Below are 15,655 nucleotides of genomic sequence, written 5' to 3'. Positions count from 1 at the left end.
AGAGATAAAAGAGAATATCTCCACCCAAACGACAGTTACGGGATTGAAAATGAAATCTGTTATCAGACGGGTGATTAGTTTGAGAAAGCAGTGCGTGCCCTAACCTGGTTCCCGCTGTGATGAAGGTCTGTCTCTTCCAGTGGTTTGGTGTTTCTGCCTTGCAGGCTAATAACACATTAAAGTTGTATCAACAGGACAAAACATTTTTTTCTCGTCTCAAATTACATGACAATTTGTTGCCTTTTAACGCTGAGAAAAATTAGAGGCTGGAGCTTTAAGTCATCTGTTCTTTTAATCTTCATAAAGTTGATCCTGTCCTCATCTGATCTTGTGACCTTCTCCTGTTTTGCTATGATCTAAGGTATTAAAGAGCATTAAAAACAGTCCTTTCACAATCACTTAGACACTCGTCTGTTTGCTCTACTTTTGCTGTTTGCCTGTTTGCATCTGTGGGGTCACTGCAGTGCACGTGCTGGAGAGGCCAGCATCCTGCAGCCAAAGGAAGGGGGTGGGACGGGATTTGGTGGGTAAGACACTCTGATGCAGCCCAGATGGACCCTAAATGATAATCTCCACTGAGCGACGGGAGTGTTTTGGTAGATTCTGCTCCACAGTCCTTAGGTGAACCACTAAAGGAGAGATCAGTGTCAGTTTAAAGCGGGTGAAGCGCAAGCAAACATTTCTTCCATCAACTCCTGACCCTTATATTCCAAAATGTGACACTCTCTTGGTCGCCATGTATCAAACATTATTTTTGTGGCACTAAAACATTATTTTCTGCACATTTAGGCCTTTGGACAAGCTTACACCAACCACAGGAAGGTGGCAGCAGATGGGGAAAGCCGGGAGGAGTCTCTGATCCAGGAGTCGGCCTGTAAGGAGGCCTACTATGAGCAGAGGGTCCTCGAGCTGCAGAACGAACTGCGGCAGACGCGCAACATCCTGACCAATACCCAGTCTGAGAATGAACGCCTTGTTGCCATCTCCCAGGAGATGAAAGAGGTAAGGAGTGATACGAAGTCTCTCTTGTACAGCTCACCCTGTATTTGCTCTAAAGAATAATGAATTATTTATATTTAATATTCAGGATTACGGCATTGCGCATCCTTTTAGCCAACACCACACTGCAACTTGGAACATAAGTGAGCTCTTTTGCTGCAAGACATATTGGCCTTCTAAAATCATTCTATCTGAAGCATTTTTATCTCTATTTTTACTTTTTTTAATTTAAGAGTGTGCAAAGGCTTTCAATTAGGAATTTGTGACTTCCTGTTTCCCAGGTGTACAAATATGATGAGAGATTGAGGCCGATTTCTTTTAGCCTCTCTTCAAAATGGGAAAGACAAACAGGTTACATATGATGGTGAACACCGGTCTGCCTTAGTGCCATTCTTAAGTTATTAAACATTTACAAGTTTAAGTTCATTTTCAAGACAAGTACAGTCAGACCAAGATGAACATTAATGAAATAAACTGGGAATGTGACGGATATGGCAGTAAGATGACAGACATTTTGCCACCATTCACATGCAGAGGAGTCTCTACAGTGAGTCTCTAAAACTCACTGTTGGAGAACCAGAGAAAAAAAGTGACATCTTTGGTGGGAGCGAGGGGGGCTACCGAGTCTCTATAGCAACAATTTGAAATGTTTTTTTGTACACATCATTACCATGGTAGCCGATTTCAGTGGATGCTCTAGTGTGGTCGTATGTTGCTCCATTAATTCTGTTGTATGTTGACCATCCAGGGGCTTTATGGTGTCTCTGTTGGCAGAGATGCTTTCACATGTGCTTCTGACATGTTTTGACAACATTAATTACCTAATAATTATGGAAACGCTTCATCTTTGAACTTGATGTTCTTTACTCCACCCTATTCTCAGGTGAGGTGTGGTTATAATACTGAATAAAGTAGCTGAGCCAGCTATTTATTTGTGCTTTTGCGATGTAACGCACTTTGAACTGTCTTGTTGCTTAAATGTGCTGTACAAATAAACTTGATTGATTGATTGACCATGGGGAAAGTACCTACTCCAAAAAGATGACAGGATTCCACACAAATAATTGACCAATTAGCTTCGTTCACATCCCTGCATGAAAATGGTTCTCAGCCTGTTGCGTTTGCTGTTGCATCCTAGGCATGCTTCTTTATTAGATAACTCTCATCTTAGATAAAACAAACCTGTCAGTGTTTGTCTGACGCTCAATCCAAACCATTTCTCGGCACACATTCCAGCAAGCTTATCCTAATATCATGTTAAAATCCATTATTCTTGCCCTACTTTGGACAAAGCCTGCCCTCTTCATCGCTGCCATTTACATACATTCACAGCCAATTGACCTCATTTGAAGAGACAACAGCCCAGTTCAGGGCGTGGGCTGCGTGTCTTTGCCAGGAGTTGTGTGATGCATGTGCAGCAATTTCTGCGTGTGATTCCACAAGTGATGATGACATTATATTAGCAAGATAGCAGAACAGGCTGGAATTACATTGACAGGTGTGTTTGATGCAGCTGAGACAAGAGGACATGAAAGGATGAAATGAGATGAGCAGAGAGGCAGGTGGAGGCCCTTGGGCATGATTTGTTTCTTTGATGATGAGGTCTATGTTCCCTTGGCGGCCACGTCAAAACTGGAATAATAATGAAGGGATTTTGTGTAGCAGATTGCATGGTGAGATGAGCTTTATTGGAACGAAGGGAACAGACACCTGGAGCGTTTTTGTTTAGGTTTCATCATCTTTAGTTTTTATAGCACGTTAATGAAGCTACATGTATCACCTTGAATCTTGCTTCTGACTTTGTGCTCGTCTCTTAGATGCACTGATCAAAAGATTGTGGACAAATTCTGATCCCAGCCTTTTGACCTGCAAATGCTCGTTTTTTTAGCCAAATCAGAGAGAGAGAGAGCAATCACTGTTAAAAAGGATTTTAGAAATTGATGACAGGTTTGATATTTCGAACCATCTTTAGCTATTTGTAGTAGATACAGCGCTATTCCAAAGGATTACAGACAACCACCTGCAATTAGCTGGGTCAAACACCAAACATTCACTGAACTATAAATATATACTGTTTTTTTTTTTTAATTGACTAATTGTCTGAAACATGAATTTGACCATCCAAAATCACCATCTGGTTTCTTTGTGCATCCGCATGGGACTAACTATGTTTCCTGTTTCTCTTTCCGGTTTAATTATCTTTCCATAATATTGTTAGACACAGCTGCTCATCCGCAGCAGATTTAGCCCAGTGCTCTGTGTTTAAGGTCAAGTCCTCAATAAGGGAATTGATGAATTTCTGAAGAAACCTCATTGGTCCGTAGACATCTGCAAGACCGACTGCCGTTTTTTGAGTCACTGTTTGAAACAGATGTCAGCAGTGCTTCTTACAGAGATTAGGGAAAGACTTAAAAATGGCATGTTCCTGCCAACGACTTAAGTTCTGAAAAGCTCTAAACACAGCAATAATTAGGTCAGCTGCTGCTTCTCCATGTTGGTGAAAGTTAGTATTATGGAAGCCAGATGTGCTCTACCACGCTATTGATCCACTGTGCCGTCAGCCAACCAATCTACTCATAACATGGTTTCTTTTTCCTGTTACATTTTAGACATTAAATCCATTACCTGGGGATATTTATTACAAATACCTTCGTGGTGGATTTAAATACAGAGCAGTTCTGATTTACTGTGTTGCAATGTGGTTCACTGGTGTCTTTCTGGCCAACGCCATTCCCTTTATGACCACCATGCTGTATTGCAATGGACTTCAATCTGCACTAATTAGTCGGATAAAAGGTTCTGATGTGTAAATTACCTCATGTATTCGAGATAATGGCACCCCACCGGTGCCACTTTACTGGGTGCTAGGAGTGTGTTGTGGTGGGCAAATGGAGAAAGCCCGGGCACTGAGGCTGGCATTGTGACCACACTGGCAGGCCTGAAAGAAGCCTTTGTCTCTGGGATTTCGAATTAGCCCTGAGCTGATGCTGGAAGAGGAAAGGGGGGGAGGCACTAGGACACACTGAGATTGACACAGAAGAAAAAGGAGACCTAAAATCCATTTTGAGAAGGAGCTGGGCTTAATGGGCACAAATCCATTGCCAATAGTGGATTGCTCTGCTTTTTCTAAGAGTGCATGGCTAATCATGTAGAGTCAGAAGGTGGACTGAATGACTCAATTATCATAAGTTTAACATGGAATGCAGCTGACAGTCTGCAACTGTAGCTTCTTTCTTTTATTTGTTTGAAATGACTCTAGCCATACATGTCTGCAATAGTTGTTTCTGTCTAAGAAACAATATATTTTAGTTAACAGCTTCCACTGACTCAGTATATTTGGAAAAAAATGCATCCAAACATTCTCAATTTGATGGTTTTTGTTCCAAAACCAGTTGTTTTAAAGCAAAATTTCACGTATCTGGAAGCTCCGTTTACTTAACAGGATTTTGTCGCAGCTGAAGCATCTCAGCTGATTCCATATTTCCCATTTAAACCAACCAGGCGATTTCATGCCAAACACTCATGTGGTGGCACAAAGCAAAGATGAGACATATTCCACTGATACGTCTCAGTCTATAGGATTATAGTCAGACAAAGAGCCAGTAACATTGTGAGGAGGCGCACGCTTATAGGCATGACTTCATTAAATCCAATCTCATGTATTGTGGGGAATATGCCTCTAGTGATGCGCCTCATTATCTTCACAGAATAGGAAGCCCCGATGGATGAGTGTCAGGACATTATCATGCAAAGCCATAGCCATGTTGTAAATGTTATCAGTGAGGTTTAGCCTATCTTCACACTGTGTTTTCCACCCAAAGAAAGAGTTCCTCTGTACGCCTCCATTTTAAAAAGCTAACGTTGGCTCTCAAATGATGAGATTTCTCAGCTCATTTTAACAGTTTGTAGCCACAGTTTTTTTTTCAGTTTCTTTAAGAGTGTGAAAGTGGAAGAAGTCCTGTTTACTGATGGAATAATTCTCAAAGGGGGGTGGAAAAAGCTGGGGAGGTGAGCCTCACTACAAACAAGACCACTGTTTTTATTATACCCAGAAGAAATCTGAGTACGGGGCTTCATGTTTTCACTTGTGAAATAGTGATTCACAGAGGCTCAAGAGCAATTTTGTTGGTACTTCTAAACCCCTGCCTTACGTTGAAAGGTCTGACTAGAGTCGTATAGAGATCCAAGGAAGGTTGCTCTGTGTTCCCTGTCATTATCATCTACCGCCATGAGGCTAATGTAATAAGACTCCTAGTCCTAGAGGACTCCGGGGTGTTGATGTCTGTCTCCTCATCATTTCTCGTGACATTAATGCTGAGATGGATCGGCTCTTTTTTTTTCTACGGCATTTTGGAGGAGGAGAGCGTGCAAGGAAAGATAAATGGAGAGAAGGCTGACAAACTGCTTCTCTAAAGGAAATCACCAAAACAGCCACAGAATATGAGGAGTGGGGGATAAGAATGGGCTGTTACTGAGATAGATCGGTCTGTTTTAGCAGCGTTATTCCTACTCCAGCTGGCATGTATGATTCACAACCTAATGAATTTCTGGGTTACTGTGTTTTACTCCCTGTTTAGATACAGAACCTTGGAAAAAAAAACATTAGGCTCCCTGAACTTTTGATTTTATTGCGTTCTAATTACAGGCAATGGATTTTATTTGTTTTTTCAGTGATAGACCAACATACCCAAGGCTCAGGCAGAGTTTCACCTTCCAGCGACACAAAGACCCCAGACATAAACAGTGGCCTACTTTAAAGTATTTTTATGTGTTAGAGTAGCTTAGAGTGAATTCAAATCTAAACTCAATTGAGAATTTGTGGAAGAATTTTAATATTTTCATGGATGAATTCCATCCAATCATGGAATCAATCACTAGATGTGGAAAAACTGGGAGAGACATCAAAGACATGGATTATAATTGTAACAAAAAATGATTCTGCAAAACATTGAGTCGTGCATCTAATAGTCTGGTTCCTATATTTGGGGTGCGTTTCTTAAACACCTTTAGGATATTTTCAATTGATCCGTATAATTATTCATTTATCCGCTGCATCACTAGACCACAGAGATTTCCTGCTGTGGATCAATGTTGACTAATGAATCAACTACAGCTTATACATACACACACACAGGCCCTCATGGGCACTTCCATTAATGGGTGTAAACTCGGATTTTCCACTCTGATTCGATCTCACCCATATGAGGTCAAATTCACAAACGCACTGAGTGCATGGAATGAAAGACTCACCTTGTAGGTTTCTATGTCATCATACAAAGGGAAAAGTACGACGAGCCAGTCACTTCTAGAGTTCTCTACGTTTTTATATGATCTGTTTCCTTTAGATGTACAACCTTGACTGTGGTTTCGTGATGAGTTGGAGCTCCATGCAAACAATGGCAGCCGCTCGCAGCAAAGACCGGGATAAAAGCGGATCGGCTTTCACCCTCCTTGTTTTTGACTGTGGCACAATGCCTCTGAGCTTTGATATTCTTTGGCCTTGTTCGTGTAGCCGCTCTACATCTGTTATTCATGCCCTGTCTCTCCTGGAAGTGATTTGAGGTAGATTTGGCTTGGCAGATTTAGCGTGAGTTCATATGACTTTGAAAGGATGTTGAAGGACGTGTTGGTTTGCTCCTCTTCCCCGACTTCAATTTATGGCGCAGAGAGATTTCAGGAAGATGTTTCCCTCGCTTCTACTTTTCAGATGTGACGGACGATAGATTTAGCATGTGGGGGGAATAAAAGTGATTGACGCATGGCTTTTAAAAGCACACGGATGCAGGGATGATGGAGGCACAGTGGGGGTTGGGAAAATTAGAGCAACAGGGATGGTGAAATGGCAAGATGGAGGTCAATGGTGTCAGTAGGAGAAGTAGAGAAATGGAGTAAATATAAGCACAGGGAAGCTGGTGCTCTGCCTCTCTGTCTCTCAGTCGTGACATTTCTGGGCTTCTGCACTTTGTGAGGAAATGTTTTTGGAAAGAACTGACATACATTTTGCTTAAGTGCAAAGTGAATAAGATGGAGAGGGAAATTGAGATCACAGGGCTTTATGCGAAAGCAGAGAAGTAGGGCAAAATATGTATTTTCCCAGTCAGACTGGCTGAATGTATAAATAAAACAGTCTTGTACCATGTTAGAGTCTATCCATCACTTTAGCAAGAGGCAGACTAAGAGTAGAAGATTACAAAAAGATTGCTCTCTTTGTAATGGTAGTCATGCTAATTGCTAACATAAGACATTAAAGACTTCAAAGACTTCAAAATCCTTCATTGTTTAAAATGACATTAATTATGGCTATAAACCAGCTAAATTCTTAATCATCAGGTTAAAGCTTTGCAAAAAACATCGAAAATGAAATTAAAAAAAAAACCTGTATCGTAAAATTTAAAAATTTTACGATACAGTTCTGCGCTTTGGCGTAGCCTGCTTGTGTTAGTTCTGCCACCCGGTGACACTCTCGTCTGGGACGTGTGTGGCTGACAGGACAGCTGTCAAGGCGTCGCCTGTGGTGACACAAGCTACAGCCGCTGACCTGACGTAAGCCTGTGAGTGACTTCTTCCTAATGAGCTCTGTTGAAGACAGCAGATTGCTCCCCAGAATAATTCCAGCAACATTCCCCAGAGTGTCATTACGGCCCTCACAAAAAATAAATGTTATTAGCACTTTATAGTTTTGGAACACAATTTCCAATCTGGGGCACAGGGTAATAGAGGACGCAGAAGGTCGAAGGTCACCACCCATGTGTGCATTTCAATCAGATCGGAGCAGCGTCTTTTCATCTGGAGCTAACCCACCAGCTGAGGCACATAGCCCTGACCAGGAGGAGACCTGAGCAGCCAGCTGGCTCCGCGTTGTTCAGCTAACAAAAAGAGATTACTCTGCTGATGAGATTATCTTCACAGACATAATGAATTCACTGTTTATATTGTCTGAGACATCTGAGCTAGTGATGCTCTTAATGCTGCTTTCTCAACTTTGCTTTGATTCTTGTCTCCCTCAGAAGTTATAGAAGTACGACTTTATTTAGTAACGCACCGACATGGTTCATCAGACATGTGCAGCTGATGAATCTTAATTCATCAAATGATGGTCTTAAATCTATCTGTTCTGCACTTGGCGTTTAATTATTGAGCTGCTAACATGGATCATACTCTTGGTCTCTGGGAATTAGCAGCATTTCACTGCCTTGCTATTCATCCAAACCAAATATTAAGGGAAGTGAGCTGTAAAAGGAGCGAGCGTTCAGAAACTCTGCTGGTTGTTTAAGACAGCGTTAATAAATTAGGTGTTTAATGGCATCTAATTGCAGGGATACTCAGATAAATAATACTTGTGAGCTTAAACTGCCTACGATCTGCACTATAATCTTTCATAAACCAGAGTAGGCTCAAACAATAAAAGAATGAGGCATTTACAGAGACACATTGACGTGGGTCAGACAGAGCTCTTGGGTAGTAAAAGACAGGTTAAGAACTGGAACCTTTTTGGTTTAAAATCCTTGTCTTTAGCTCCTTTTTACCAGTTTAGGTGCACAGTCATAGTTTGGTATGTGTCCAATTGTGGTGTACTCTTATGTTTTTAGCTGATGGATTGAAAACGGTGAGGTGTTCAAAGCTTGACGTAATGTTCTAGAAGGTAAACCTGCTTTAAATGTTTCTACAACTTTATGTCTGAACTGTCGGCTGTTAGTTTGTCTCATAATACTTTTTGTTCTCTGATGCTTTCAAACAAACCTTTGATGCCTTCAAAGAACATCTGGATTTATACTACAATTAAATTATAAGCACGGTGATTCTATTTATTAATTGTGTGCTTTACTGAAAGCAAATGGTTGCCCTACATTTAATACATACATACATTCAATAAATACAAATGTACTTCTTTGATTGAAAAAAAAAACAATAAATAAAACACAGTCCCTCAACTTCCCAATGATGTGCTACTTGTTGGACCATCATAAAATCCCAATGAAATCTAGACGTCTTTTTGTAACGTATCAAAACTTAAATGGTTCCAGCGGTGCGAATGCTATTGCAAAGCCGTGTATCATAATGATAGTTAATCTAGATGTATGTCTAAGTGAAACCCCCTCAAAAGCGACTTTGTGAGACCGATAAAATGACCCGAGAGGAGGGGATTTTGACGTGGCCACATGGCGATGGCATGAGAGGAAGGGGCCAAACGGTCACACACAGATTGATAGTTAATAGTCTCTTCGTTATTAGGTAATCTCCTGACTGAGAGACCTCTCTCATTAACAAGTTGATGTAAAATCCCAGACATATATGCTGGTTTTTTTTTTGTTTTTTTGTTTTTTTTATTGTAACTAAGCATACTAGGCAACGAAGTACTTCCTTTTGGGCAACTGGTAAGGTTTTGCATGGTTCAGTAGGGAGATAGAAGCCTTATGGTGGAAAGGCTTGTTCCTGGCTTCTCTGTGCTTTATTTTATTAATGAAGCCTGAGCAGCGTGAGGTATCAGACTGCACTTACAGGACATTAGAAACAGAGTGGTGTTTGGTTATAGGAGCAAACAAAAAAGTCAACGCAAAACCTCACGTTTCTCTGGCACACTTCTGGGACATTTCAGCCAGTTTTTGCACTACCTTTCTTCTGTAGCTTCCTCACTTGTGTCGATTACTCTTTAGATACAAAGAAAGACTCATAATGAGGTTCTCATTTGGATAATTAGACCATTGCACAGTTTTCTACCCACTCACAGGAAACACTCGTCCCTAAGAGAGACGAGGCAGGCTTCAATCCCTTTAGTGCAGTTGGAAGTGTCAAGTGAGAGAGCTGGTGGCCCACTGCCCGGAGCGACACCTGGCACCTACCTCCCAGCAAGCACACATTTGGTTCATCCAGATGGGAGCTCTTTATAATTTAGCAAGATTGAAAACGTTAAAAACGGTTGCAGTGCTGCAGCTCTCCTCAATCAAAATCGGCATCGCCCAAGCTGACGGCTTCTCTAATTCTGCTCACCTACAGAACGGGGAGATGGTGGAGCTCCAGAGGAATCAGCTGCGTGACGACATCAAGGAGTACAAGTTCAGGGAGGGCCGTCTGCTGCAGGACTACACCGAGCTGGAGGAGGAGAACATCTCTCTGCAGAAGCAAGTCTCCGCGCTCAAACAGAGTCAGGTGAGGAAGTGGAGAGGGCAGAGTGTTGCCGCGGTAAAAATCACACACACGCATAAAAAGATGAGATGATTAACTATAAAATGATTCGAGATCTTTCTTCTTAGCAAATTTTTAATTGCTTCTGAGTATCATTTAGCTGCTTCTTAGGGCAGAATTCCTTTTAAACAAGCCAGTTATCAAATATAATCCCCAAAGTCGATTATCATTTCATCTACTTCTCACTGTCCTGTTTTCACTGATGACATAAACAAAAAACATTGCCTCTTTTTCATATCTTGTAATGCAATTCTCTGTTGAGTTTTACTTGTTTTAAGTCCACCATGAGAAAAATAAAAAATAAAAAAATAACCACTGTAACTAAACATCCCTTTTTTCCCCCTGAAGTTTATACTTATATTGTATTGCAAATTGTTTTTAACCTTAGATAGTAATGGAGCAACAACATCAACAACCTTAATGCTGCTTAAGGTTCTTTGTTACAGTATGTTGATACAGTATGGTGCACAAGTCCCTGTTGCTTATGGAACTTTAACTGCAACACTTTCTCCTTCCACCCAACTTATTATGCTGTGATATATCATCCGTTTATTGAACAACTGTTGAATCATTATTTATCAATCTCATATAGAATTAAACATTTCTTTTTGCCCAAATTGAGCATTTTTATTAGCTGTAAGTCAAAATTATCAAAACTAGCAGGGGAAAAAACATTTGAAATATATCAATTTCTGTCTGAATAGTGTTTCATTTTTAATTGACTTACTGAACTAAATAAACTTTTCGATGACACTTATTAAAATGCAACCTGTATGGAACTATAAGCCTTTGTGCATACTGACTACTGCTGACTATTTTTGTCATAATATTTACAGGTGGTTTTCACCACAATCTCTGACTGACCTTTGGTGTTTTATTTTGTACTAAACTAAACCTATGCGTACATGACTGTATACTCAATAAAAATTCTTCCAAATTTAGAAGGATCTCAAATATATATATATTTTTAAATAAGATTATCTAAAGTACTAAACATATGTTTTTATAATGATGCTTTTGTTTTTGGAGTTTTCTAAAATTCCAGAAATCTTGACTCCTCTTGCCTCTGCTCTGTCTAGGTGGAGTTTGAGGGTCTGAAGCACGAGATCCGTCGTCTGGAAGAAGACACTCAGTTCCTGAACAGCCAGCTGGAGGACGCCATCCGCCTGAAGGAAATCGCTGAACGTCAGTTGGGCGAGGCCCTGGAGACCATCAAGACGGAGCGGGAGCTCAAGACCTCTCTGAGGAAAGAGCTCTCCCACTACATGAACATCGGAGACACTCTGTATCACAGGTAACCAGAACACAAACAAGCTGCTGTCAGGCTTTAAGGAACACGTTCAAAGCATCAAATAACGTAATTTCCCACATCTCTCCCTCAGTCCTTTAAGCATTTCTCTGGATGGGCTCAAATTCAGTGACGACGCCGCCACGGAACCTAACAACGACGAGGCTCTGCTTGGATACGAGAACAGCTTCACCAAACTGGCCAACACCATCAACGAGGACAACCGCATCTCCACTCCTAACAAGGAGGAGCTCTTCTGCCCGGTGCCGAGCCTGGTCGACGACCTGCTGAGTGAGCTGAACATCTCAGAAATCCAGAAGCTCAAACAGCAGCTGATGCAGGTTGGTCTCTATTCACATTTCTTTGCCACACATCAGCATTGCCATGTCTTAGAGATTTACTTGTTTCTGTCAGATTTAGAGTTGAACGTCATTTTAGTGGTTTAAAAAATCAGATAAAAATCGCAGAAGACAAAATCTGAATGGATCAAAAATCTTTAGTTTATCCTAAAGCATTATTTCTGAAAATGGACCAAGAAGGCAAGAGGCGGGGTACAGACTGGACAGGTCACATGTTGACGGCTTTTAGGAAACTTTGGAAATTGTGCTTATCACTTATATAAGACGTAAAAACAGTTTAAAAGATCTCGCTTTAAAATGTGTTTAAACACTTGTTTTGCAGTTCCTGCTCTTACAGTGGTGTGATTTTGCCTCTGCTCCTAAAATAAGTAATTATTAAAGAATGCTAAATAAAAAGAAAATCTTTTTGAATGTTCTTTTGTTATCTAGTGTTTTTTATAAGAAACTGGAATTTGCTGTAATCGGCATCAGCAGGTCAGAGCTTTGCAAGAACACAAATGGGTCCGAGAAGGTGGCTGTAAAGTCCTGATTGGCCCATTTCTAACCAGGACAGAATTCATCTGTATTTAAAGGTGTGTTTCTCAGAGGAGAGGCTTGCTGTATCCTGACCCGTCAGCCTCAGGCATCTAAATCCCATTACAGCAAAGTTAATCCAAGGAGAGCCAGACACACACACACTCCAGGCTCCACTGGGCTCCCAGGGCAGCAGGTGGTGCCACTGGAGGTCCTGCCATCTGCTTGCTCATTGCCACAAGATCACACATGTCTGGGTACCATAGTCACCAGAAACTCATCTGAACCTGTGGATAGCAATTGTTTTGCACATTATTATTATTTTTATGTCTTGTTTTGTCTTTTTCCTTCATCAGATGTAGAAATGGCTGCTGGGGAACATCTGTTTCGGTGGCAGACCATCTGGTTCTTTTTAGGGGTGATGTGACCTTCAAGGCTCCTACAAAAAGATCTAATGGGATAAAGTCCTAAGGCAGCTTTTACCTAGGCCCACCTAGGCCCACCAGATTTATTTTAAGTCTTATTTTCTGCCCTGTAGTTCCGTCTTTCACTAATAAACTTCGGGCACATATCATGCGGGCATAGTTTTTGAAATAGCTCAGTGCTGATATAAACCCAGCTTTGTTCATGTCTGTAAGACGACCCTTACCCGGTGGACCTGAACCGTTAAGGTCACACTGACCCTGATGCTGATGTTGCTGGCACTCTGCCTCATATTCTGCGATAACACCATCCTGATGCTGAAGCAGCTTATCACATGGACAGTTAATCCTCTGATTTAATATTATCCTTAAAAGCGGGAGTCCCGTTTCTCGTCATTTAGTTATTAAAACATAAATAAATTGCATCTCTGTGCATCTCTTCTCAGATGGAGCGGGAAAAGGTCAACCTGCTGTCCAATCTGCAGGACTCCCAGAAACAGCTGGAGCAGGCCAATGGGGCTCTGTCCGAGCATCAGGAGAAGGTCAACCGGCTGACCGAGAACCTCAACGCCATCCGTAAGCTCCAAGCCAGCAAGGAGCGCCAGTCTGCTTTGGACAACGAGAAAGAGCGGGACAGCCACGAGGACGGAGACTACTACGAAGTGGACATTAACGGACCAGAGATCCTGGAGTGCAAGTACAAGGTAACTCAAACTTCTCCTGAACAAATCAACAAAATGTCTGCGTTTTGACTTTTTAAGCTCAGTCATCATTTTTCTCCGGCAGGTGGCCGTGTCTGAGGCAGGGGAGCTGAAGGAGGAGCTGAAGACGCTGAAAGCAGAATACCAGGCCTGTCAGTCACGCTACGACGAGGAGCGCAGCCGTCTGGAGAACGACGTCAGGTCTCTGGGAGATAAGCTGTCCAATCTGGAGAGGACCACTTTTGTGGAGAGAGAAGAGAAGGCTAAGCTGGAGAAAGAGCTGCGCAAGGTGAGAGGCTTCTCCTTGAAACCGTTTCTGTGCTCCCAAAGAAGCAGGAGCTGATTTATTTCTTTGTGTTTTAGCTGAGTGACGTGGCGGGCGAGTCCCAGGGCAGTCTGAGCGTGGCCCAGGATGAGCTGGTAACATTCAGCGAGGAACTGGCCACCCTCTACAACCACGTCTGCATGTGCAACAACGAGACCCCCAACAGAGTGATGCTCGACTTCTACAAGGAGGGCAAAGGTGGCCGGAGCAGCCCGGAGGGCCGCGGTCGGCGTTCTCCCATCTTGCTGACCAAGGGTCTCTTCCCAGAGCATGGCAGGGCCGACCTCAGCGATGGCGCTCCCTCGCCCGTCTCCTCTCTCCCCTCCCCTGTGTCGGACCACCGTCGCGAGCCCATGAACATCTACAACCTGGTGGCGATCATCAGAGACCAGATCAAGCACCTGCAGCTGGCCGTGGATCGCACCACAGAGCTGTCGCGCCAACGGGTAGCGTCTCTGGAGCTCGGCACCGTGGCAGACAAGGACAAAGAGGCCTGCATGGAGGAGATCCTCAAACTGAAATCCCTGCTGAGCACCAAACGGGAACAGATCGCTACTCTGCGGACTGTCCTCAAGGCCAACAAGCAGGTGGGTGGATCCGACTTGTCTGCTCCTGTCATTGTTTGTTCAGCCTGCTTGTCGTTACTATCAGGCAGAAACGGTGAAAGACGGAGCTATTTCAGGTCTGATCAGCTGCTGCACCAAGCAGGTTGCAGACGGGTTACAATCGCAAACACACGCTGAGGAAGCACCCATATGGTGGCAGCTGCCCTGAGTATCGGTGTGTTTAGGAAAACAGAGCTGCTGGGTGAAATGCAAAGAATTTTAGCCCTAATGTTGGGTGTGTTTGCAGTTGCTGTGGCAGCCCTTAAAGCTATGTGTGGGGCTATTCACTGAGAGCACATAGAAAAACAAATAACAGCTTGTAAATGAGCATTTGACATTCAGCTGCGAGAACTGGTCCACTTAAACAGAGGTAACTGAGAGGCAGACTATTGTAGACTGAGTCGGCAATTAATTTGTTTTTAGATTTAAGGATGTTTCTACAGTTACGACTTGTTTGTAGAGATGCACCAGAATTTTGTGGGATGTTTCCAGTCTGGCAGCTGGTTCTGATTTCTCTTTGAGAGCCATGATGATACTATAAGAACCACCTTCCTGCTGTGAGGGCAGAAAAGTGGTTCTTTACTTCCTCAGTATTGGAGAGAGAAATTGTATTTTTCTGAGATTTTACAGTAAATTACACTTGCTGATTTCTAAGATGGCATGTTGAACTGTCTTTAGCATCTTATACTAGTATAAGATAGCAAATGGCAACATTTCCACATGTCATGTTCCATGACGGGTAAAAACCGTCCTGGAATCCTCTGAAAGTCATATTGTCTGATTTATTCAGACACAACATGTTGCAGAAAATAGTTTATTTTTTAAATAGCTTCTTAAATCGGCTTTTCCTGACTTAATTTACTTAATTTTGTAACACCTCAGTGGTTGATTGATGATTAATTTTTACTCTTTTTACCTAAGTAACAACTTCCAGACAAAAGAGTGTTGTCACCTGTACAGTCTGGAAGAGGCTTTGAGAGAATTTGTATCCCTATGACATTTATCAATTTTGTCCCTTAAAATTTCTATTTTCTTTAAAACAAACTATGGTGTAAAAGCATTTTCATGTACAAAGTATAGAAATTGTGACATGTCACATATATTTTAATGTAATTGTATATTATAACCTACAGCAAGACTTCTAAGCGTTGCCTTGCAGGTAGATTTTATTTTTTTAAGTCCTCAAACTGCATTCTCTTGTATTTGTCTGAATATGTTGCTGATTTCTCAGTGTCTCTCTGCTTGTTCCGACAGAAAAGA

The 15,655-nt window shown here is 42.1% G+C and overlaps 1 protein-coding gene across 1 annotated transcript in view; it reads left to right on the top strand.

The window, feature by feature from the left end:
• Positions 1-15,655, top strand: part of LOC103145086 (protein bicaudal D homolog 2) — a 39,549-nt gene that overhangs the window by 16,456 nt on the left and 7,438 nt on the right. The window contains exons 2-8 of the mRNA XM_007562358.2: positions 790-1,002; positions 9,994-10,146; positions 11,262-11,476; positions 11,565-11,811; positions 13,211-13,468; positions 13,551-13,754; positions 13,829-14,377. Of these exons, the coding sequence (XP_007562420.1) occupies positions 790-1,002; positions 9,994-10,146; positions 11,262-11,476; positions 11,565-11,811; positions 13,211-13,468; positions 13,551-13,754; positions 13,829-14,377 (1,839 nt within the window). The remainder of the gene's footprint in view (positions 1-789; positions 1,003-9,993; positions 10,147-11,261; positions 11,477-11,564; positions 11,812-13,210; positions 13,469-13,550; positions 13,755-13,828; positions 14,378-15,655) is intronic.

Source organism: Poecilia formosa, unplaced genomic scaffold (assembly GCF_000485575.1).
Source record: "Poecilia formosa unplaced genomic scaffold, Poecilia_formosa-5.1.2 Scaffold135, whole genome shotgun sequence".
NCBI lineage: Eukaryota > Metazoa > Chordata > Actinopteri > Cyprinodontiformes > Poeciliidae > Poecilia > Poecilia formosa.
The sequence above is the reverse complement of the archived record's forward strand: the minus strand, read 5'-3'. Positions and strand labels throughout refer to the sequence as shown.